The sequence below is a fragment of the Nycticebus coucang genome, chromosome 4, assembly GCF_027406575.1.
Source record: "Nycticebus coucang isolate mNycCou1 chromosome 4, mNycCou1.pri, whole genome shotgun sequence".
NCBI lineage: Eukaryota > Metazoa > Chordata > Mammalia > Primates > Lorisidae > Nycticebus > Nycticebus coucang.
The window spans coordinates 136,394,464-136,419,384 of record NC_069783.1 but is presented as its reverse complement, the minus strand read 5'-3'; the positions used below and the strand labels follow the sequence as shown (position 1 = coordinate 136,419,384).

At 44.2% G+C, this 24,921-nt stretch overlaps 1 gene segment (V, D, J or C); it reads left to right on the top strand.

Annotated features, from left to right (window-relative positions):
* LOC128584925 (immunoglobulin lambda variable 4-69-like) overlaps nucleotides 1-24,921 on the top strand; it is a 32,731-nt gene continuing 7,810 nt past the window's right edge. The window contains 2 exon segments of the V gene segment in view: nucleotides 1-87; nucleotides 22,261-22,484. Coding sequence covers nucleotides 39-87; nucleotides 22,261-22,484 — 273 coding nt within the window.

Here is a 24,921-nt window from a genome sequence, read left to right as displayed (position 1 = left end):
GCGTGTCTGCCTCAGCAGAGCTCTGGGGTGTCTGCACCATGGCCTGGACCCCATTCCTCCTCCTCACCCTCCTCCTTCACTGCACAGGTCAGGACGGTCCTCAGCACCCTGACCAACCAGCCCACTGACACCTCCTCCCACTCCCATGCCAGGACTGTCCTTCCCTCTCGTCCTTCCTCCAGGTCATAATGGGTGTCTGTGTTTCCAGGGTCCCTCTCCCAGCCTGTGCTGACTCAGCCGCCCTCTGCATCTGCCTCCTTGGGAGCCTCGGTCAAGCTCACCTGCACCCTGAGCAGTGGATACAGTGACTACACCATTGCATGGCACCAGCAGCAGCCAGGGAAGGCCCCTCGGTACTTGATGTGGATTGATGATGATGGAACCAGCAACAAGGGGGACGGGATCCCTGATCACTTCTCTGGCTCGGGCTCTGGGGCTGACCGCTACTTGACCATCTCCAACCTCCAGTCTGAGGACGAGGCTGATTATTACTGTCAGTCCTATGACAGCAGTGATATTGCTCACAGTGACACGGGCAGATGAGGAAGTGGGACAAAAACCTCAGCCTGCTTAAGGTCTTGATCTATGACAATTTTCAGACTTTAAAATATGTACCATATAAACAAACTCTCCTTGGAAGCACATTGGATTTAAAATCTTTCCACTCTATATTCCCTTCAATGGTTCTGAAGTCTCAGGAAAACTCAAAGCAAAAACAAACCCCTGTGCTGACACTGAAATGTTGCCTGTTTATCTAAATGTGCTAAACCCAGTGTCTGCTGGGCTGGTCTTGTTTTCTTCAAAGGTGGAAAATGAGCCTCTTCTGACTCACATCTTGGTCAGTACCCAGGGACCATCTCAGCAGGTGGACAGTCCTACAGCATGAACTCTGTCCTTCTGGTTGTCAAGCAGAGACCTCCCATTCCCTCCCAGTCACCTGTGCTCAGGGCTGCCTGAGGCTCCCAATCTCCCTACATTGTGGTTGACCAGACAATGGGAAGTGATTTCCTGCCTGAGGGCATAGGTCAGGGAGGAATTCCAGGCATAGAGGTGGCCTGGCTCACTCAATGGGTACTCACAGCTTTAGCTGTCACATCAGGACAGAGGGGTAGCTATGGGGACAACAATGGCTGTGAGGTCAGCAATGTCCTCGTGTGAGGTGAGAGGGGAAGGGGAGGCTCCTCCTCTGCTGTGAAATGCTGAGCCTGCTCCAGGGGAGTTGGGGGACGCAGGTCCCATGAATGTGAGTTTCCTACACCTGATCCCACTCAGGGACATTGGGACCCCAAGGGTGGGTTTCCTGAACCCAAAGACACTAACTGTGGTCCCTTCAACAGTTTGGGCTTTGAGGCGGAAGGTGTGTCTGAGGGGCATAAGGGAGCAGAAACTTCTCTGTGCATGTATCACCCAGCTGTCCCCAGCAGCTTGTGACATGCCTGTATCCTGAGTCACCTTCTCCTGCACAGAGTGCTCCACACTCTTTCACAGCTACCACGGAGACTGGTGCCTGGGCTTCCAGGAAGAACCTCTCACTTTATAACCCAGCAAAGAAGCGATGGACCTTCGGGGGCACCAATCTGATTCTTCTTTGTCAGCACAACCTCCGTGACACCCCTGGTCTCCAGGTTGAGGGTCAGGCTGATCACAACTGAATAAAACCAGATGCCACTGAGAGCTCCCATCCATGGAGAGTGAGAGAAGAATTTTCCCTCCACGCCCTTCATTGGATCCATCCCGTGGCCCTTCCTGCTCAGGTTGTGGCTGTTGCTGTTACTTGTGCTTCCAGGAGGTCTGATTCTCTCAACGAGGCTAGTATTTCTCTAATCCAGGGCAATAAAGCCCTTTCTTACCAGCCTTTCAAAGCCCATAGAACATTCGTTTCCTGAGATAATAACCCCACCATGTGTGGGTGGGGCAACAGGGAGAAGGGACCTGGGGCACCTGCCATGTCACACAAGCTGCCCCAGGTCCCTTCTGTCCAGACCCCACATGGCACCTGCACCTGGCTCAGTCTTCTGCATTATTCTCTGATCTCTGAAATCCTGGGGAACCTGTGTCCTCTTCCTCTTCATAGTGTGTCCACAGGAAGCTCCTGGATCCTCACACGCACGATGAACGATCCCCAAAAGGAGATGGCTCTGGGGCCCATCACTGCTCACCTTCCCTACTTTGTTTATTTGCATTTATTTATTTATTTATTTATGTTTTACCTATTTCAGATATTATAGAGGTACACACATTTTGATTACATAATTTGATTTCAGGTCAAAGTTTTAAGTGTGCCCTTCATCCAGATGAGTGCACTGTATCTGTTAAAGTTTCTCAACTTTAACCTCACATGCCTTAATTATTCCTCACCCACCCACCCCTGTCTATGTTGTTGGTTACCAGGATGATACTAAGGTGCACCTCATTGCATTGTGAACTACTAAAGGGCAGACCACAGAGCACTGTCACCTTGTCCAGCATCTACCAAGAGCCACCAGGGCAGCTGCTCTCTGCTCCCTGCTCCTTCGTGCACCATGATGAGCTCCTCAACCTTGGAATTTTCTGTGGTATTCAGGTCTTTAATCCTCCACTGTCGATTAGTGACCAAAGGCTGGGAGGAGCGAGGATAACTGTCTAATAGGCAGACAGTTTGTGTCTGGGATGATCAGAAAGCACTTCCAGCAGTCTGTTCAGACAGAATCTCCAACTCCACGTCTGCCCCTCAGGAACTGACCGTGACAGTGAAGTCTGACCCTGAGGGAGATGTAGGCTCAGTATCTGCAGGGCCTGGCTCTGGCTTGGCCGAGGGCTGGTGCAGAAGGGAAGTGAGAGAGAGGCCCAGCTGTCCTGTTAGGCGCTGAGTTCTCTGCAGTGTGGGTCCTGCAGAGACAGCTTTAGGGGGCCGAGGCCCCAGGGTTATGCAGAAAAGCAAAGTGAAGCGAGCAGGGGGAGGTCAGAGGACAGGTCTGGGGCAGATGTGGTAATGGGGTGCAGCATGAAGGAAAGATTGACCCTTAGTGAGAGGACACATGGGGAGCAGAGCTGTGACAAAGAGGAGACCTGTCAACCTGAGATCTTGAGTTGAACAAAACCTAGGCCTGTTCCTGAGGGGTCCTGGGAAAGATCACGGAACAACCATGGTCACTGTCCTCTATGCAGGGCCATCTGTCCTACCTGTTGTCCCTCCCAGAGCCTCTGGGGTGTGCAGGTCACTCCTTCCTTGTGGTCTCTGTCCCAGCACCAGCTCCCATGGGCAGGTCACACTCTGCCCTGAGTGGGGCAGCACAGCCCAGGGGAGGATCACAGGTTTGAAGAAAGAGCTGTTTCTGTCCAGGGAGAGGGGAGGGTTGGGAGACGAGGGTATTGGGCTCCATTAGGGGGGCCAGGGAACAGAGCAGAGGTGCTCCCCACACCTGGACTCCCCCCTTCCCCTCCTTCCTCCCTCTGCTCACTGAGGTTTAGGCCAGGTGAGGACTCAGAGCTGCCTGAGGGCCCCTCACAGCCCAGGGACTTCTGTCCCAGGCACTGTCCCCACATTCTGTCTCTGAGATGGCAGGAGTGTTTACTCTACCAGGGTGGGATTAGAGGGTGCTAACTCCAAAAGCTTTCAAACAAAATTTCTTTTTTTTTGAGACAGAGTCTCACTATGTCGCCCTGGGTAGAGTGCCGTTATGTCACACCTCACAGCAACCTCAAACTCCTGGGCTTAAGTGATCCTCTTGCCTTAGCCTCCCATGTACCTAGGACTACAGGCACCTGTAACAATGTTTGGCTATTTTTTTTTTTTTTTTACTCAGTAAAGATTTATTACAATACATGGCTGAATAAACCATTTGTTAAATCTGCCCTAATATCCATGAAAATAGGTCACAAGAATTACATTGTCATAAAGTTTCAAATCACAAAAAGATAAAGAATCCAATGGAAATATATGCCATAATCATTTTGAGTCATAGAAAATACACTATTATGAGTTGCTTAGAGTGGTGGCTCACACCTATAATTCTAGCACTTTTTTTATTGTTAAATCATAGCTGTGTACATTTATGCAATCAAGGGGTACAATGTGCTGGTTTCATATACAATGTGAGATATTCTCATCAAACTGTTCAACATAGCCTTCATGGCATTTTCTTAGTTATTGTATGTAGACATTTGTATTCTGCATTTAAAATTTCTCCAGCACCCATTCTTTTTTTTTTTTATTAAATCATAGCTGTGTACATTGATATAATCATGGGGCATCATTCACTAGCTTCACAGACCGTTTACCAAGTTTCACATATACCCTTGTAAGATGCACCACTGGTGTAATCCCACCAATCCCCTTCCCTCTACCCACCTCCCCCTCCCTCCCCTCCCTTTTCCCCTTCCCCCTATTCTTTCCAGCACCCATTCTAAGATGCACCATAGGTGTGGTCCCACCCATTACCCTCTCTTCACCCTAATATCTCCCCTCCCTTGGCCCTTTCCCCATATTCTTGAGCTATACTTGGGTTATAGCCTTCATATGAAAGCTATAAATTAGCTTCATAGTAGGGCTGAGTACATTGGATATTTTTCTTCCATTCCTGAGATACTTTGCTAAGAAGAATATGTTCCAGCTCCATCCATGTAAACATGAAAGAGGCAAGGTCTCCATCTTTCTTTAAGACTGCATAGTATTCCATGGTATACATGTACCACAATTTGCTAGTCCATTCGTGGGTCAATGGGCACTTGAACTTCTTCCATGACTTAGCGATTATGAATTGGGCTGCAATAAACATTCTGGTACAGATGTCTTTGTTATATTGTGATTTTTGGTCTTCTTGGTATATACCTAGTAAAGGAATTATAGGATCGAATGCCAAGTCTATTTTTAGATCTCTAAGTATTCTCCAAACATCCTTCCAAAAGGAACATTCCCACCGGCAGTGTAGAAGTATGCATTCCCACCAGCAGTGTAGAAGTGTGCTCTTTTCTCCACATCCACGCCAACATCTCTGGTTTTGGGATTTTGTTATGTGGGCTACTCTTACTGGGGTTAGGTGATATCTCAAAGTAGTTTTGATTTGCATTTCTCTGATGATTAAGGATGATGAGCTTTTTTTCATGTGTCTGTAGATTGTGTGTCTGTCTTCTTTAGAGAAGTTTCTCTTCAAGTCTTTTGTCCAGCCTGAGATGGAATAACTTGTTCTTTTCTTGCTAATACGTTTGAGTTCTCTGTGGATTCTGCTTAAACATTTATCACAGGTATAACCTGCAAATATTTTCTCCCATTCTGAGGGCTGTCTGCCTGCTTTACTTACTATGTCCTTGGCTGTGCAGAAGCTTTTTAGTTTGATCAGGTCCCAGTAGTGTATTTTTGGTACTGCTTCAATTGCCTGGGGGGTCCTCCTCATAAAATATTCACCCAGGCTGATTCCTTCAAGAGTTTTCCCTGCACTTTCTTCAAGTATTTTTATAGTTTCATGTCTTAAGTTTAAATCTTTGATCCAGTGAGAGTCTTAGTTAATGGTGAAAGGTGTGGGTCCAGTTTCAGTCTTTTACAGATCTCCAGCCAGTTCAACCAGCACCATTTGTTAAATAGGGAATCTTTTCCCCACTGAATGTTTTTAAATGGCTTGTCAAAGATCAAATAACGGTAAGTAGATGGATTCATCTATTAGCTCTCTATTCTGTTCCAGACATCTACCTCTCTGTTTTTGTGCCATTACCATGCTGTTTTGATCACTATCGATTTATAGTACAGTCTCAGGTCTGGCAGCGTGATTCCTCCTGTTTTGTTTTTATTTCTGTGTAATGTTTTGGCTATTCGAGGTTTTTTCTGATTCCATATAAAACGAAGTATTATTTTTTCAAGATCTTTAAAATATGATGATGGAGCTTTGATAGGAATTGCATTAGAATTATATATTGCTTTGGGTAGCATAGACATTTTAACGATGTTGATTCCTCCCAGCCACGAGCATGGTATGTTTTTCCATTTGTTAACCTCTTCAGCTATTTCTTTTCTTAAAGTTTCATAGTTCTCTTTATAGAGATCTTTCACGTCCTTTGTTAGATAAACTCCCAAATATTTCATCTTCTTTGGCACTACTGTGAAAGGAATAGAGTCCTTGATTGTTTTTTCAGCTTGGCTATTGTTGATATATATAAAGGCTACAGATTTATGGGTGTTGATTTTGTAGCCTGAGACATTGCTGTATTCCTTGATCACTTCTAAAAGTTTTGTAGTAGAATCCCTACTGTTTTCCAGATATATGATCATGTCATCTGCGAAGAGTGAAAGTTTGATCTCTTCTGACCCTATTTGGATACCCTTGATTGCCTTTTCCTCCCTAATTGCAATGGCTAAAACTTCCATGACAATGTTAAAGAGCAATGGAGACAATGGGCAACCTTGCCTGGTTCCTGATCTAAGAGGAAATGCTTTCAATTTAACTCCATTCAATATGATATTGGCTGTGGGTTTGCTGTAGATGGCTTCTATTAGTTTAAGAAATATCCCTTCTATACCAACCTTCTTAAGTGTTCTGATCATGAAAGGATGCTGGAAATTATCAAAAGCTTTTTCTGCATCAATTGAGAGAATCACGTGGTGTTTATTTTTTAGTTTGTTTATGTGTTGAATTACATTTATAGATTTACGTATATTGAACCAGCCTTGAGACCCTGGGATAAATCCCATTTGGTTGTGGTGTATAATTTTTTTGATGTGTTGTTGGATTCTGTTTGTTAGGATCTTATTGAGTATTTTTACATCAATATTAATTGGTCATATTGGTCCATAATTTTCTTTTCTTGTTGGGTCTTTCCCTGGTTTAGGGATCAAGGTGATGTTTGGTTCGTAGAACGTGTTGGGTAATATTTCTTCTATTTCTATATTTTGGAAGAGGTTTAGTAATATAGGTACTAGTTCCTCTTTAAAGGTTTGGTAGAATTCTGACGTAAAGCCATCTGGTCCTGGGCTTTTCTTTTTAGGGAGATTTTGTATAGTTGATGCTATTTCAGAACTTGATATAGGCCTGTTCAATGTTTCCACTTCGTTCTGGCTAAGTCTTGGTAGGTTTTGTACGTCCAAGTATTGGTTGATTTCTTTCAGATTTTCATATTTCTGAGAGTAAAGTTTCTTGTTATAGTCGTTATGGATTTTTTGAATTTCTGAGGGGTCTGTTGTTATTTCATCTTTACCATTTCTGATTGATGAAATTAGAGATTTTACTTTTTTTCCTGGTTAGTTTGGCCAAAGGATTATCTATTTTATTGATTTTTCAAAAAACCAACTTTTGGATTTATTGATCTGTCGTATAATTCTTTTCTTTTCAATTTCATTTAATTCTGCTCTGATTTTGGTTATTTCTTTTCTTCTGCTGGGTTTGAGGTTGGAGTGTGCTTCCTTCTCCAATTGCTTGAGATGTCCCATTAAGTTATTAACTTCCTCTCTTTCTGTTTTCTTGAGGAAGGCTTGCAGTGCTATAAATTTCCCTATTAAGCTGCCTTTGCAGTATCCCAGCGGTTCTGATAATTCGTATCTTCATTGTTGTTTTGTTCCAAAAATTTGGTGATTTCCTTCTTAATCTTATCTATAACCTATCTATCCTTTAGCATAAGGTTATTTAGCTTCCACATTTTTGTATGGGTATGCAGGTTCCTGTTGTTATTGAGTTCAACTTTTATTCCATGATTGTCTGAGAAGATAAAAGGAATAATTTCTATTTTTTTAAATTTGCTGAGGTTAGATTTGTGGCCTAGGATGTGGTTGATTTTGGATGTTCTGTGGGCTGATGAGAAGAATGTGTATTCAGTTTTGTTGGCATGAAATGTTCTGTAGATGTCTGTTAAGTCCAAATGTTGAATGATTAACTTTAAATCTAAGATTTCTTTGCTTTGCTTCTTTTTGGAGGATCTATCCCGCACTGCTAAGGGGTTCTTAAAATCTCCAACTACTATGGAACTGGAAGAAATGAAGTCGCTCATGTCTGTTAGAGTTTCTCTTATAAATTGAGGTGCATTCTGGTTGGGTGCATAAATATTAATAATTGAAATCTCATCATATTGTACATTACCTTTAACAAATATGAAGTGTCCATCATTATCCTTCCTCATTTCGGTTGGTTTAAAGCCTATTGTGTCTCAGAATAGGATTGCAATGCCTTCTTTTTTCTGTTTTCCATTTGCCTGGGGTATAGATGACCATCACTTCACCTTGAGTCTATATTTGTCTTTTAATATAAGATGAGATTTTTGTATGCAGCAGATACCTGGCTTGAGTTTTTGTATGCAGTAAACTTCCAGTCAGCCAACATGTGCCTCTTTAGAGGACAATTTAAACCATTCACATTAATTGAGAATATTGATAAGCCTTGTGAGAGGACAATTTAAACCATTCACATTAATTGAGAATATTGATAAGCCTTTTGATAAATGTCTCAATGTGTCAAAATCTTTGGTCATTTGGTCTTTGAATTTGTTGAATTCTTGAGACATCTTTTGGGTTACTGCTTGGAATTCTAATTTAATATTATTTGCTATCCAGATTCTGAATTTGATTTCTGACATCTCAGCTATTTGTTTGTGCATGGGATCTTGTGCTGTGTCTTCCCCATTGTTCCTTTGGGGAGTTGATCTATTCTGATTATTCATATTGCCAGAGTATTTCCCTTGATTTCGCCTCATGATTGTTTTATACCATTTCCTCTGGCCATCCTCAGAGTTGGGGAGGTGTCTCTCCAAGGTTAGACCCCAGCTGGATCACTCTATTATTGCTGGATCTTTGGAGGGAGTGACCCTGTGAAGCTCCTCTGGGGCTGCCCGAGCCAGGGAATTCTGGTTGTGGGAGCAGCTCCCGAGTGTGACACACCCGGATCCAGCAACAGGGCAGGGGATGGTGTGCACACTTCTGGGAGTGCCTGCGGCCCGGTGACTTTGGCACAGAGGGCCCAAGGCTCCAGCAGTCTGTGGCCAGGAGGAGGGCTCCATGTAGAGGCAGGGAGAGTTATGGAGGGCACATGGCTACCAGAGTCCCTGGCCAGACGAGCAGGCAGGTGTGGAGGCAGGGAGGGTACAGGAGGGAGGACGTGGGGTTGTGCAGCTCCCCAAGTTCCTGGTCAGGGTGTGCAGAGGCCCGACAGGCAGGGTAGCAGGTCCCAGAGCAGCTCTTCTGGAAGTCCGGGAGGGTGCCAATTACAAGGCAGCTCTTCCGGAGTTGGTAGGGTGTTGATCCCGGTTCCAGCCCAGCTGTTCCAGAGGTCCAGGAGGGTGCCGATCACGGGTCCCAGCGCAGGTCTTCTGGAGGTCCGATAGCGGGTCCCAGGGCAGCTCCAATGCCTGGCTATTTTTAGAGACAAGGGCTGGCTCTGGCTCAGGCTAGTCGGAGCTCAGGCATTCCATGGCCTTAGTGCTAGGCCATTTCCAGAGTGCTAGGATTACAGGCGTGAGCCACTGTGCCCAGCCCATAACTATAGTTCTTGCTTCTCTCCTGCTTTCTAATGCTGTGAAAGTTCTCCCCAACTTGCATTGACAGACCTCTTATATTCTACCTTGTATTAGAGTGTTTAGTAAAGGATTTTCTCCCTTTCTCTCACTGAACTGTAAAGTTCCTTAAACACAAGGCCTATTTCTTTCTTTTTAAGAGATGAGTTTCTTTTTCTTTCCTTTGTTTTTTTTTTTTTTTTTTTTTTTTGGAGACAGAATCTTACTATGTTGCCTTCAATGGAGTGCTATGGCATCACAGCGCATAGAAACCTCAAACTCTTGGGTTTAAGTGATTCTCTTGCCTCAGCTCCCTAGTAGCTTGGACTGCCAGTGCCCACCACAATACCCAGCTGTTTTTTTGTTGTAGTTGGCTTTGTTGTTAGGCAGGCCCAAGCTGGGATCAAACCCGACAGCCTCGGTGTATGTGGCCAGCACCCTAGCCATTGAGCTACAGGGAGCAAGCCAAACAAACAAAAATTTCTTAAGAGTCCAAGGCCTATAATGCCAGAGTTCTTGTATTCATAAAAATAGTTTGTATTTATAGAAGGGGTCATCTTCTTTATTTATTTATTATTTTTTTTGCTTATGATTCTTGTTTCTGAAATGTATGGTGCACTAGACATCAGTACAAATGAGAGATTAGTAATTTCTATCATTTTTAAAGTATCCCCATAACACTCATTACTGAACATGAACCGTATGCCTTTATTCTTGAAACATTCTGCTCAAGGTGGCTGATCCAACAGCTACCAGGTATCAGCCTCATCTTGGAGCACACATGTCAAAGTAACTTAAACTCTTAACTCTGCCCATGTCACATACTGAACATGTGGCCATTAAGCAAAACACTGCATGAGCATTTTCTGTGGCCCCATCAGATGTGATCTAGAGACTTGGAGGATGCCTTCCTGGGGGAGAATCACTAAACAGTATCCAAGTGACTATTGCTTCAACTTCCTAAATATAAACACATTTGCACAAGCAGCCCCTTCTCCACAGAGGGTGAGGAGAAAAGGAGGCCTGGGGCAGTCCAGTCCCTCTGTGGAGACCAGGACTGTGACAACCATTGCCTGGCTCCTGTCCTCCTTCTGGTCCTCTCTCACTGCTCAGGTAGATGGGATAGGTCCTAGAGGCCCAGGGTAACCCAAAATCTATTTTGATTTCTTTTGAATCATGCCCTTGGAGTATGTACCCTTGCCTCTGCATCATCCGATGCTTATCTGTGTTTGTAGGTTTCCTGTGCTGACTCAGCCACCCTCCCTCTCTGTATCTACTGGAGAATCAGCCAGATGCTCCTGCCCCTGAGCAGCAGCTTCTGTGTTGATGACATTAGCATACACGGGTATCAGCAGAAGCCAGGGAGCTCTCCCAGTATCTCCTAAATTTAAGTCAGATTCCGACAAGTCCCAGGTCTTCCAGGGTTTCCAGTTCCTTCTCTGGATCCTAAGATGCCTCGGCCAATGCAGGGATCCTGCACATCTCTGGGCTGCAGGCTGAGGATGAGGCTCACTATTCCCATGCCATTGGGCACAGTGGTTCCACTCACAGTGACACACAAAGATGAAAGAGGGACAAAAACTGCCTATAACTTTTATTTCAAATTAAAATATACCCACACTATTATTTTAGTGAATCAGAAATATTTCCCAGTAATTTCCCAGTAAATAATTCCCAACAATTTTGAAGACTCAAAATAATCAAAGGAAACCAAACTAATTGTCTAACAAACAAACTTATACAACAGTCACAGTTAGGGAGGAATATCTTATGCCAAATGTCACCTGTATGGGAACTTCAGCCACATCCAGAATCAGGTGACAATAAGGAATTTTTTCCATTAGACAGAGAATAGCCTTGTCATGTCCTCCTTGGGCCTCCATCCCAGTTCTGAGAATCCACATTGGTCCTCAGATGTCTCCCTCCCTTCCTCCCCTTGACCATAGCAGTGAGAGGATCAGGACTGACCTTGCCCATGACACCCTGGGAAGTGTGTTACTAGGCCCCAACTTTGGTTGGGGCCAAAGTAAAAATAAACTATAACGGTGTGTTAGGCCTAGTGAGCCTAGGCTAAGACACAAAGGTGTCAGGCCTAGGCTATAATGGAAAAATACCAGTTAACTCCTGGCAAATTTCTGGACCGTAAGCTTTCAAAAAAAAAGAAAGAAAGAAAGAAGTCTAGTTCACACCTAAGACAGATGGGAAAGTACTAATTAATTTCTTGCTTCTAATTCACTCCAAGTTTCTTGCTTGGCTAACTCCCTGGGAAACAGACGGGGAGGTACCAACTGTTTCCAGACTGACTTTTAAACAATACCAGGTGGGAAAAGTACTGAAACTAAGATATATAGGGGGAAAATATTAAAACAAAAATGTATGGCTAACTAACAGCAAAATTCTGCTTCTGTACAATGCTTGCTTGCTACCCTACCCAGATGCACCTAGACAGCCTGTGTGCCAACCACGATGCAGACCGAGCCTTAAAAACATGACCTTTTAAGCACTAGGGGCTGCTCTCAGAAACCCCATCTTGGGGCAGTGAGGCAGTCGCCAGCTGGCTCTTCAATAGAGGACTCTTATGTTAATTCGGCTAGGGTGATGGCGTGGTCTTTGGGAATTCCTGGGCACAACAGTAGGGCCTTTATTAGAAATTAGATGAATATAAAAAATAACAGCCCCAAATTCTGTAAAGCCAATGATTGAAGTTTCCAACCACAATTTAGAAAAGACTTTTATTTCTTGTTTCCTCATAAGGTGAAGTTGATGGAGATTGTCCAAAGAAGGAGCAATTTCACGCTCCCCATTGTATGTGGAATTGCAAACTTTCTTAAAGCTGGGAAAACAAAGAGAGAGGAAGGAAGAGAGAGCCCCATGCCATTAGGAAGTCCTACCCCAAAGACATCACTGATCCCTACATGGTTGACCAGGAGACTAAGGGAAACTAATGAAGTTAAATTCATATCTTCCATGACAAAACCTGTTGTCATCACTGGGGCATCTCCCTTCTTCAACCATCTCCCACCCATTCTCCTTTCCCCTAATTTCTCACAGTGGGCTTCATGATTCTCCCCTTCCTATTCTCATGCCTGTAAATCCACTGAGTTTTAAGACTCATTTCATAAATATTAATTCATAATTTTTTTACATGTATGGATGCATGTTCCAAAGTCCCGAGACAGAAGCTATCTCACATCCTTCTGTTCCAGCTGTGCTGACTTTTTTATGCACAGTGCTAGGGTGGCTGGAGCAAGGTCATCTGTAACCAGGGAAGCAGCAACACATGGACACGCAGTGTGACCTGGCCACAGCATCACCCCCAAACCAGGAGACCTTTGAAGTGAGAAGTTCTGTCATTCTCAACACCCGCAGTCTGACACATCTGAACCTTTGTACTTATACACTACTCCATTTTCTAGAAGGGGCATCTATTTCATTTAGAAATAGTGTTTTCCATATTTGTCCCTCAACAGGAGCCCACTCTCCATTCAGACCCAGGGAGTAGCCACCTCCTTCCCTGGTTCCTGGGGAAGGGACTGCTAAGGGCTTTGCTTTCAGATCCCATTGCATTCCCCCACCTCACTGCAGCTTCCAACACCGGAATGTCATCATATTTCCCACATGGCTTCTCCTAGTGATTCAGGCGTCCTTATTGGAAAGGCTGATTATGACCATGGGTTACTCAGGACATAGCAGGGTGTGGCTGTGGACTCTGTGGACTGACAGTGAACAGGCCGTTGGTGGGGCCACTCACATAGACTCCCACTGACAGACTGCAGCCTGCGCAGTGAGCAGGGGGGCCGCTGTGGCTCTTTCTGGGGTCTGCACAGGGGACACCAACAGCTGCCAACCCCCAAACTGCCTATAGCTGGGGCAGTGGAGCCTGGCACAGACTCTGCAGCTGTGTTCTCTCAGTGTGATTTTCTAGCACCTGCCTCCTCCCAGGTTATGCCTGACATACTCCCCCCTCCACCAGTCCCCAGATCCTCAACAAATGCATGCGGCTGGGCAGGGCAGGTGATGGGCGGGACATATTTGCATCCATAACCCCTCCCCTGTGACCTCAGTGGAGGGATAAGAGAGGCCTGGGATCCCACTCCTGCTCTGGACCTCAGGAGGACCTCAGTGTTCACCATGGCCTGGCCCCCTCTCCTCCTCCTTCTCCTCTGCTACTTCTCAGGTAGGGATGGGCCTCCATGTCCTGGAGCAGCCCCCTGGCCCAGTCAGTGCCCTCTGTCTCATGTCTCTATGCAGCTCCACTTTTGTCCCTGGTTTTTCAACCACGAACATCTGTGTTTGCAGGTTCCCTTTCCCAGTCTGTGCTGACTCAGCCACCTTTCCTCTCTGCTTCTCCTGGAGCATCAGCCAGACTCACTTGCACCCTGAGCAGCAGTTCTGTTGTTGGTGGCTATCACATGACATGGTACCAGCAGAAGCCAGGGGGCCGTCCCCGGTATCTCCTGAGATTCAAGTCTGACTCAGATAAGCATCAGGGCTCTGGGGTCCCCAGCCGCTTCTCTGGATCCAAAGATGGCTCGGCTAATGCAGCAATTCTGCACATCTCTGGGCTACAGGCTGAGGATGAGGCTGACTATTACTGCTGTGCATATCATGGTAACACTAACACTTACACAGTGCTCCAGACCAAGGGGGAAGTGATACAAAAACCTCCCCTGTGTTCTTCCTGCCTGGTGCGAACACTGCTGCTCTGACTGGGGTTGAATCGAGCTAAGGATTGACTTATATTATTACTTTGACCACCAGCACCTATCTAAGTTTTCTAGGAATTATGCATGTGGAAATGTGAGGTTTTCTTGTCATTGTTTTTGCCATAAAATGTCAGTTTTATCTATTGCTATTGTCTTCACACATTTAGTATGCCTACAAGTTGAGTAAATCAGTTTTGTGTTTTGTTTGTTTATTTTTATTTTTTTTGAGACAGAGTCTCACTCTGTCACCCGGGGTAGATAGGGCTATTTATAAATAGCCCAATAAATGGTATTATAGCATTATAGCTCACAGTAATTTCCAACTCTTGGGACTCAAATGATTCTCTTGCCTCACACAGGTCTCAAACTCCTAAGCTCAAGCAATCCACCCTCCTCCACCTCCCAGAGTGCTAGGATTACCATTGTGAGCCACTATGCCTGGCCAGTAAATCACTTTTCAGAGCAAAGATTCCCTCCAGGGTGATTGTGGTTGAGTAAGGGCATGGTTGAGCCCACACATGCTGTCTCAGTCCTCTTTCATTTGTTATAAAAATAATACCACTAATTGGGCTATTTATAAAGAATAAATGTTTATTCAGTTCAGAGTTCCGGAATTCAGAAGAAAAGTGTAGTTGCAATCTTATTTTTAGACATATGTGCATTTAAAGCAACTAAAGTCAAAAAAGACAAAGGTGGTCACTTTATATTGGTCAAGGGAAAAATTAAACAAGAAGACATTTGAATTCTAAATATTTATGCACCCAATTTATATGCTCCCAGATTTTTGAAACAGACCTCACTCACTCTGAGCAATATGATATCAGATAATACTATAATAACAGGGGACTTTAACATTACTCTTACAGAGCTGGAAAGATCCTCTAAACAGAAATTCAACAAAAATATAAGAGATTTAAATGAGACCCTAGAACAACTGTGCTTGATAGAAGCATATAGAACACTCCATCCCAAAGATAAAGAATATACATTCTTCTCATCGCCCCTTGGGACATTCTCCAAAATTGATCCTATCCTAAGCCACAAAACAAACCTCAACAGAATCAAAAGGATTGAAATTTTACCTGTACCTTCTCAGACCATAAGGCACTAAAGGTGGAACTCAACTCTGACAAAAACGTTCAACCCCATACAAAGGCATAGAAATTAAACAACCTTCTTTTGAATGACAGTTACCCAACTGTCACAAAGACATAAAACAGGAAATCATTAACTTCCTTGAGCATAACAACAATGATGACATAAGCTACCAAAACCTGTGGGATACTGCAAAAGCAGTTTTGAGAGGAAAATTTACCACTTTAGATGGCTACATTTGAAAAACAGAAAGAGAGCACACCAACAAACTCACAAGCCATCTTATGGAATTGGAAAAGAAGGACAATCTAAGCCTAAACCCAGTAGAAGAAAAGAAATATCCAAAATGAAATCAGAGATCAATAAAATTGAAAACAAAAGAATCATTCAAAAAATTAATGAAACAAGGAGTTGGTTTTTTGAAAAAATAAATAAAATAGATAAACCTTTGGTCAGAATAACTAGAAATAGAAAAGTAAAATCTCTAGTAACCTCAATCAGAAATGATAAAGGGGAAATAACAACTAATCCCACAGAGATACAAGAGATCATCTCTGAATACTACCAGAAACTCTACACCCAGAAATTTGACAATGTGAAGGAAATGGATCAATATTTAAAATCACATCCTCTCCCTAGACTTAGCCAGGAAGAAATAGAGCTCCTGAACAGACCAATTTCAAGCACTGAGATGAAAGAAACAATAAAAAAGCTTCCAACAAAAAAAAGCCTCATCCAGAAGGCTTCACACCAGAGTTCTATCAAACCTTCAAGGAAGAGCTTATTCCTGTACTGCAGAAATTATTCCAAAAAATTGAGGAGGAAGGAATCTTCCCCATCATGTTCTACAAAGCAAACATCACCCTGATACCAAAACCAGAAAAAGACCCAACTAAAAAGGAGAATTTCAGACCAATTTCACTCATGAATATAGATGCAAAAATTCTCAACAAAATCCTAGCCAACAGATTACAGCTTATCATCAAAAAAAGTCATACATCATGATCAAGTAGGTTTCATCCTAGGAATGCAAGGCTGGTTTAACATACTCAAGTCCATAAACATTATCCACCATATTAACAGAAGCAAAAAAAGAAAAAAAAAAATCATATGATCTTCTCAATAGATGCAGAAAAAGCATTCAATAAAATCCAGCATCCTTTTCTAATTAGAACACTGAAGAAAAGGATGCTGCATAGGTGGCACATTTATGAAACTGATTGAAGCTATCTATGACAAATCCACAGCTACTATGTTACTGAATGGAGTAAAACTGAAAGCTTTTCCTCTTAGAACTGGAACCAGACAGGGCTGTCCTCTGTCACCTTTACTATTCAACATAGTGCTGGAAGTTCTAGCCAATACAATTAGGGCAAGACAAGGAAATAAAGGGAATCCAAATGGGAGCACAGGAGGTCAAACTTTCCCTCTTTGCTTATGACATGATCTTATTCTTAGAGCATCCCAAAGACTCAACCACAAGACTCCTGGAAGCTGTCAAAAAATACAGTAATGTCTCAGGATATAAAAATCAATGTCCACAAGTTAGTAGCCTTTGTATATGCCAATAAAAGTCAAGATGAGAAGCTAATTAAGGACACAACTCCCTTCACCGTAGTTTCAAAGAAAATGAAATACCTAGGAATATACCTAACAAAGGAGGTGAAGGACCACTATAAAGAAAATTATAAAATCCTCAGAAAGGAAATAGCAGAGGATATTAACAAATGGAAGAACATACCATCATGGCTAGGAAGAATCAATATTGTTAAAATGTCTATACTTCCCAAACAATCTACCTATTCAATGCCATTCCTATCAAAATACCAACATCATACTTTCAAGATTTGGAAAAATTATTCTGTGTTTTGTATGGAAACAGAAAAAAACCTCCTATAGCTAAGGTAGTTCTTAGTAATAAAAATAAAGCTGCGAGCATCACCACATTAGATTTTAGGCTGTACTACAAAGAAATAGTGGTCAAGACAGCATGGTACTGGGACAAAAATAGAGACATAGACACTTGGAATTGAATAGAAAACCAGGAAATGAAACTAACATCTTACAACCACCTAATCTTTGATAAGCCAAACAAGAACATGCCTTGGGGGAAAGACTCCCTATTCAATAAATGGTGTTGGAAGAACTGGATATCCACATGTAAAATACTAAAACTGGACCCACATCTTTCTCCACTCACAAAAATTGATTCAAGAAGGATAAAGGACTTAAATTTAAGGCATGAAACAATAAAAATCCTCCAAGAAAGCATAGGAAAAACGCTGGAAGATATTGGCCTGGGGGAAGACTTCACAAAGAAGACTGCCATGGCAATTGCAACAACAACAAAAATAAACAAATGGGACTTATTTAAACTGAAAAGCTTCTGTACAGCTAAGGAGACAACAACCAAAGCAAAGAGACAACCTACACAATGGGAAAGGAGGATTTTTGGATATGTTGAATCAGACAAAAGCTTGATCACTAGGATCTATAGAAAACTCAAATTGATCCACATGAAAAAAGCCAACAATCTCATACATCAATGGGCAAGAGACATGAATAGAACCTTCTCTAAAGAAGACAGACAAATGGCTAACAAGCATATGAAAAAATGTTCATCATCCCTATCTATTAGAGAAATGCAAATGAAAACCACCCTGAGATACCATCTAACCCCCAGCGAGAATGGCCCACGTCACAAAATCTCAAAACTGCAGATGCTGGTGTGGATGTGGAGAGAAGTGAACACTTTTACACTGCTGGTAGGACTACAAAATTTGGAAGGAAGTATGGAGAAACCCCAAAGCACTCAAGCTAGACCTCCCATTTGATCCTGCAATCCCATTACTGGGCATCTACCCAGAAGGAAAAAAATCCTTTTATCATAAGGACACTTGCACTACTATTTATTGCAGCTCAATTTACAATCGCCAAAATGTGGGAAACGCCTAAATGCCCACCAACCCAGGAATGGATTAACAAACTGTGGTATATGTATACCATGGAATACTATTCAGCCATTAAAACACTGGACACTTTACATCCTTTCTATTAACCTGGATGGACGTGGAAGACATTATTCTTTTTTTTTTTTTTTTTGTAGAGACAGAGTCTCACTGTACCACCCTCGGGTAGAGTGCCGTGGCGTCACACGGCTCACAGCAACCTCTAACTCTTGGGCTTACGCGATTCTCTTGCCTCAGCCTCCCAAGCAGCTGGGACTACAGGTGCCCGCCACAACGCCCGGCTATTTTTTGTTGCAGTTTGGCCGGGGCTGGGTTTGAACCCACCACCCTCGGCATATGGGGCCGGCGCCCTACTCACTGAGCCATAGGCGCTGCCCGGAAGACATTATTCTTAGTAAAGCATCACAAGAATGGAGAAGCTTGAATCCTATGTACTCAATTTTTATATGAGGAAAATTAATAACAATTAAGGACATGGTGGGGGTGGGGCAACGGAAAGCAGAGAAAAAAAGAAGGAGGGAGGGGTGAGGAAAGGAAGAGCAGAGAGAGGAAAGGAGGGAGAGGGGAGGGGTCTTGGTGTGTGCCACACCTTTTGGGGGCAAGACACAATTGCAAGAGGGACTTTGCCTAACAAATGCAATCAGTGAGTGTCACCTGGTTTCTTGTACCCTTAATGAATCCCCAACAATAAAAAAACTTAGCATTTGGTTGCATAACAAACACTCATAAAAGTCTTGTGAACCAATACAACTATATCTACATAAATCTATTTAGTAGCTGTGTAGGATTATATCATGTAAACATATTAATATTGCCTCATAAATTCCTTCTGGATTGTTTGGATATTCCTTCTATTAGTTATCTGGATTATTTCATTGTTGCTTCCATTGTAAATAACCCTCTAATAAATGCCCAAATATTTTTTGTGTGATTAAAAAAAAAAATACTAAATAAGTGAATACATATTCTGCTCCCAGTCTGTGCTTCTAAACACTCCATAGAGGTAACACTAAACATGTCTGCATGTTACACATCCAGTGCCTGTTGATGATCAAAATGTCCTTCAGATATGGAGGAACAGAGGGGAACATTCTCGCCATGGTGAATGACCTGCAGAACCACGGCAGCTCACATGGTGCAGGAAATGGACTATGGCAGCGTTTTCCTGAAACGCTGGAAGCAACGCAGGTGGGTGCCTCCTCAGCACTGCAGTTCAGCAGTGAGAATTAAATGACAGACATACTACAAAGACCAAAACAAAACTCCCCCTATTTTCAGATGATGGGGGGAGGGGTCTACATGTAAAATACAGAGGAATCTGCAAGTACGTACTGTCACGTTTCTAAGACTATTGAATGAATTCATCCAGGATACAAGTCACATAGATCATTTAATATGTTTAAACAGAAATTTTTACATGGAACAGAAACTACAAAATCATATAATTCACTGAAAATGGAAATAAATTTTTAATTTATATCCTCACCTTTAAGAAAAAGTAACTTAAAATATATCATAGACTTCAATATAAAACTTGACCTAGAATATAAGATGTCCTTCAGCATCTAGGACAGGGCTCAGCTTTCTCATAGAAAGAACCAAGAACACAATTCACAAAACTATTTAAAAATCAATAAATGAGTGTCACAAAAAGGAAACTTCTGCTCTATGAAAGTCTTGGTAAAATGATGAAAAGATTATATACGAGCTGAGAGAAAATAGTTCAATTGACCTATTTAACAAAGGACTCATGACTGTAATACATGAAGTTTTTTTCAAAACTCGACATTAAAAAACAATAAATCTAATTGGAAAACTATTAAGATGACAACATATATTTCATGAATAGGACATACAAATATTACACATGTAAGAAGATGATCAGGCAAACTACTCATTAGGGAAATGCAAATCAAGACTAAGATGACACTCCAGTGTACGTGAATTAGAACAGCCAGAAGAAAACAGTGCTGCAGGCCAGTGAGGATAGGGGGAAATGGGTCTCCACGCATTGGTGCTGAAGTCAAGTCACTATCGTGATACAGGATGAGAGAGACACGAGGCTTCAGGAGCATTTGTAGGGGACTCATTTCCAATATGATTTGATGATGGCAAAATCTGAAACTAAGTGCTTACAAAGGGGAATGTGTCCCATTTCTCCATAGAAAGGAAAAATGAAAATTAATTCAGAAACAATGAACCAAGAGCTGGAATTATTTCAGATCTATTGACAAAACCTCTAGAAAGCTTCGTAATGTAATATTGAAAATGTCTTGGATACAATAAGAAGTCATTTGTCATATTTTGAACCAAAAACATCACAAGTTCAATGAGGAAAAGACTATACTTTGTCCATAACACTGAGATAATCTAGGTGACGAAATTGTACGGCAGATGTATCTAAGTCAGCAATCATGACATCCCTTGGAGCAGAGACTTTAGATATTCTTGAAACAAATGGGAAAGGAGAAAATCTCTGAAAAAATTAGAAGTCATGAAAACAAACTAATGGAAATTATAGAACAAACAACGTTTTTAAAATGCACTTTTAAAAAAGTCCTTTTTGAAGAGACCCCAGAAAAATGACAATGAAACTAAAATCCAGCCCAGGGAGAAGCTCTTTCACGTGACTGGAGAACAAAGTAGAAACAATAGTTACCTCAGCCCAGCAGGGGGAGCTGTGGGTCTTCTCAGGGCTGAGCCATGGTAGGAACAAAAATGGTTCAAATTTAATGGTCCCTGGGCCTGAGCTCACTGGCATGAGTTAGAGGGGACAGCAAGTGCTTCCTCCCAAGGGGAAAATTCAGAGCTTACACCAGCCCAGCCTCCTTGACAGAGGAGCCGCCCCTGGGTCAAGGACACAAAATCAGATGGTGCTGGTGGTGTTGGAGAAGGGCTCACGTTTGCATAAGGTACAACCCCCACACATCCTCCTCATAGAGAGGAGGTCAGGGAGCTGAGAATGTGACAAAGGACCATCCCAGAGTCTACAACCTGCTGTGGGTCTGGAAGGCTTTTGGAAAGGCCACACCATGGCCTGGATGCCAGGGAACAAAATGATTTCAGAGACCAGCCTGGGAAGGGGCCTCTGTCTTCCATCCTTGGTCCTGTCATGTGTCTGATTCTGGGTTCAGGGCTGTAACCTCAGGCTGTGCACAGAGCCTGTCCTGCCACCTTCTGCCCCTTAGACTTCCTTCAGTGATGCTTTATACCACACATGCCACTGTCCTTTAGTAGGGGCTTTAGGGGCTCCTTTCCCACAATCCTGTGGCCATCTCAGTGGTTAACAGTGAAGAAAGAGCAAGTACAGTTTGTGTAGGAGACACACCGTCCCCCACATTTGGGGAGAGTTGTGTGTCCTGTTCCCACTGGGGAGGCCCAAATAGAAAACCAAGGACTGAGGTGAGGTAGGAGCTGCCCTGAGGAGGGGACCCTCTCTGTCCTTGGAGAGGGAGTGGGCAGTGGTCAAGGCCCTGGTGGGGACAGGAACCTCTGTCAGGATCCCCTGGCATCTGGTCACAGACATGCTGCCCCTGGACTAGGCAGCAGGGGGCTCTGTGGATCTGTCACTGAGTTCTCTGTGGATCTCAGCTGGAAACCCAGACACCTGGCCCTGGGCTATGCTCATGGCTCACTGGAGCCTGCCCCTGTGTCCTCTCTGGAAACACTGGGTAGTCTCAGGCCTGGCAGGGTCCATCCCCCATCCCAGAAATGACACGCGGCCAGTGGGGCGGTGCACATGTTCAGGGAGGGTTGGGCTGGGCAGAAGAAGACCAGCATATTTGCATGCAGGGCCCCTCTCTCTCCCCTGGGTCTCAAGGGGGGATAAGAGAGACCTGCAGCCTGTCTGCCTCAGCAGAGCTCTGGGGTGTCTGCACCATGGCCTGGACCCCACTCCTCCTCCTGAGCCTCCTCCTTCACTGCACAGGTCAGGACGGTCCTCAGCATCCTCACCACACAGCCCACTGACATCTCCCACTCCCATGCCAGGACTGTCCTTCCCCCTTTTCCTTCCTCCAGGTCATAATGGGTGTCTGTGTTCCTAGGGTCCCTCTCCCAGCTTGCACTGACTCAGCTGCCCTCTGCATCAGCCTCCCTGGGAGCTTCGGTCAAGCTCACCTGCACCCTGGACAGTGGGCACAGCAGCTATGACATCGCATGGCACCAGAAGCAGCCACAGAAGGCCCCTCGGTACTTGACGTATCTTAGCAGTGCTGGAACCAGCAGCAAGGGGGACGGGATCCCTGACCGCTTCTCAGGCTCCAGCTCTTGGGGCTGACCGCTACTTGACCATCTCCAACCTCCAGTCTGAGGACGAGGCTGATTATTACTGTCAGACCTATGACAGCAGTGATATTGCTCACAGTGACACAGGCAGATGAGGAAGTGGGACAGAAACCTCAGCCTGCTCAGGGTCTTGCTCTGTGTTAATTTTTAAATTTTAAAATATGTTCCATGTGGTCAAACTGTACTTGGGAGCCCCTCTCACTTAAAACATTTCTTCTCTCACTTTCCCATTCCCTGTTCCTGAGGTCTCAGGAAAACTAAAACAAAAATGAAAAAAAAAATTCTGGTAACACTAAATCATTGAGTATTAATTCAAATGGGCTAGAACCAGTGTCTGTGGGGCTGGTCTTTTTCACTTGAAATGTGGAAAATGAGACTCTTCAGAATCACATTTTTGTCAGTACCCAGGGAGCATCTCAGCAGGTGGAAAGTCCTGCATCGTGGCCTGGGTCCTTCCAGTTGTCACAGCAGAGACCTCCCCTCCCCTCCCAGTCACCTGTGCTCAGGGCTGCCTGAGGCTCCTAAGTCCTAGGACCCAGGCAGTGGGATATGAAATGCAGCTGAGGACACAGGTCAGGGAGGAACTCCAGGAACATAGCTGGCCTGGCTCACTCATGGGTTCTGGCAGCTATATCTGTCACCTCAGGATAGAGGGTGAGTGTGGGACAGCTATGGGCCTGAGACAGCAAACTTCTTGTAGGAGGTGAAAGGGAAAGAGGAGGCTCCACCTCTCCTGCGGAATGCTGAGCCTGCTCCAGGGGAGTTGGGGATGTAGGTCCCGTGAATGCGGGACCTGTGTCCTGTGTCTCATCCCTCTCAGGAACATGGGGACCCCACGGGTGGGCTTCCCTGAGCCCATGACACTGGCCCACCTTTACTTTTCAACAGTAAAGGATGTGATGTAGGGTCTGTGAGACATCAGGGACCAGAAGTGTCCCAATGTGTGCCTCATGTCACTCTTCCAGTGGAGCTCATGACGTGCACGGATCATTAGGGGTGACCATGGAGCCTGGTTACCAAGAGTCCCAGACAGAAAGCCCGAGCCTGTGACCAGACAGCAGTCTTGGATGTTCTGGGTTCATCTGCATTCTCCTTTGTCACCATGACCTCCTTGACACTTTGTCTGTAGGGACAGGGTCAGGCTGACCCCTGCTGTCATGGCCGAATACAACCCAATGTCATGAAAAGCCCCTTCCATGCCCCTTCCTGGGATTTTGATTCAGGTGAACTCACCGCTCATTCATCAGGTGGGCTGAGTTTGCCCTTGCTGTCAGGCGATGCTTTCATCTCCCTGGAAACAGAAGTGAGAAACCAGAGAAATAATAACAGCAACGACAAAAGCCCCAGAACCTCTTCCCTTGGACCTCAGATTCCTGTGGGGAAAACACAGAGAACAGACATGCCCCACCTCCACTGCGGGCCTGTGCACCCCGCTCCTGGTAGTTGAGAGCTCCTCGTGCCCCACCAAGCATCAGCTAAATTCTGCACTGTCCACACAGCCCCCTCCTTCTGTCCTACTTTGTGGACATTTCAGTTGATGATTCCGAACTCACTCAAATAACATGTTAATAGAAGATTTGACCTCAGGGGCTAAAGAACAGAAGAGAGACATGGACTAGAGTCCTGGGGAGGGTGACCAGTAGGCCGGACTGGACCCCAGGAGCTCCTGCAAAGACAGTGGAGAAGGACGTGACTGACCTCCAGGTACCAAGTAAAAAACACCACAGGGGGCAGGTGGATGGAGGAGCAGGTTCAGGGGACAGAAGTCAGTTGGCCTGAGCTGGGGGTGAGTGTCACCTAACATTCTGTTGAACTAAGAACATGCATAACAGTCATTATCAACAAAATATTAAATATCATGCTCAAAATTCACTGTGTGATCCCCAAATATCTCATATTCCACTATTCAATCCCAAATTCCTCAAACACCCTCCTGAGAAAACTGGTGAGGAGAATAATGGTGGGTTCCTGGGCCCTGAGTCTATGGGGGAGCTCATTCTGAACGGGGTGGGGAGACGGAGGAAGCTGAGGAAAGTGCGTCTGAGGATGGAGCACAGGCCAGACTTTATTCCAGTGCAACATGGCACCGTGTGAGCCCCACAGGGGCAAACCTTAGGGTCCACTATGCTCCCTTCACTGTGTCAATCAGCACAGCAATCACCATAGCACAAAATCAGAAAATCAAAACACAAGTGGACTCATGTCAGAGTAGCTGGAATATATTTCCTATAAGAACTATGGTCCCGAAAAAGTATATACAAAGGATATATACATATATATACAAAGGAAAGAATGTTTCTTTGTGGTCAGTTTTTTTTTTTTTTTTTTTTTTGAGAGACAGAGTCTCACATCGTCACCTTCGGTAGAGTACCCTGGTGTCAGAGCTCACAGCAACCTCCAGCTCTTGGGCTTAGGTGATT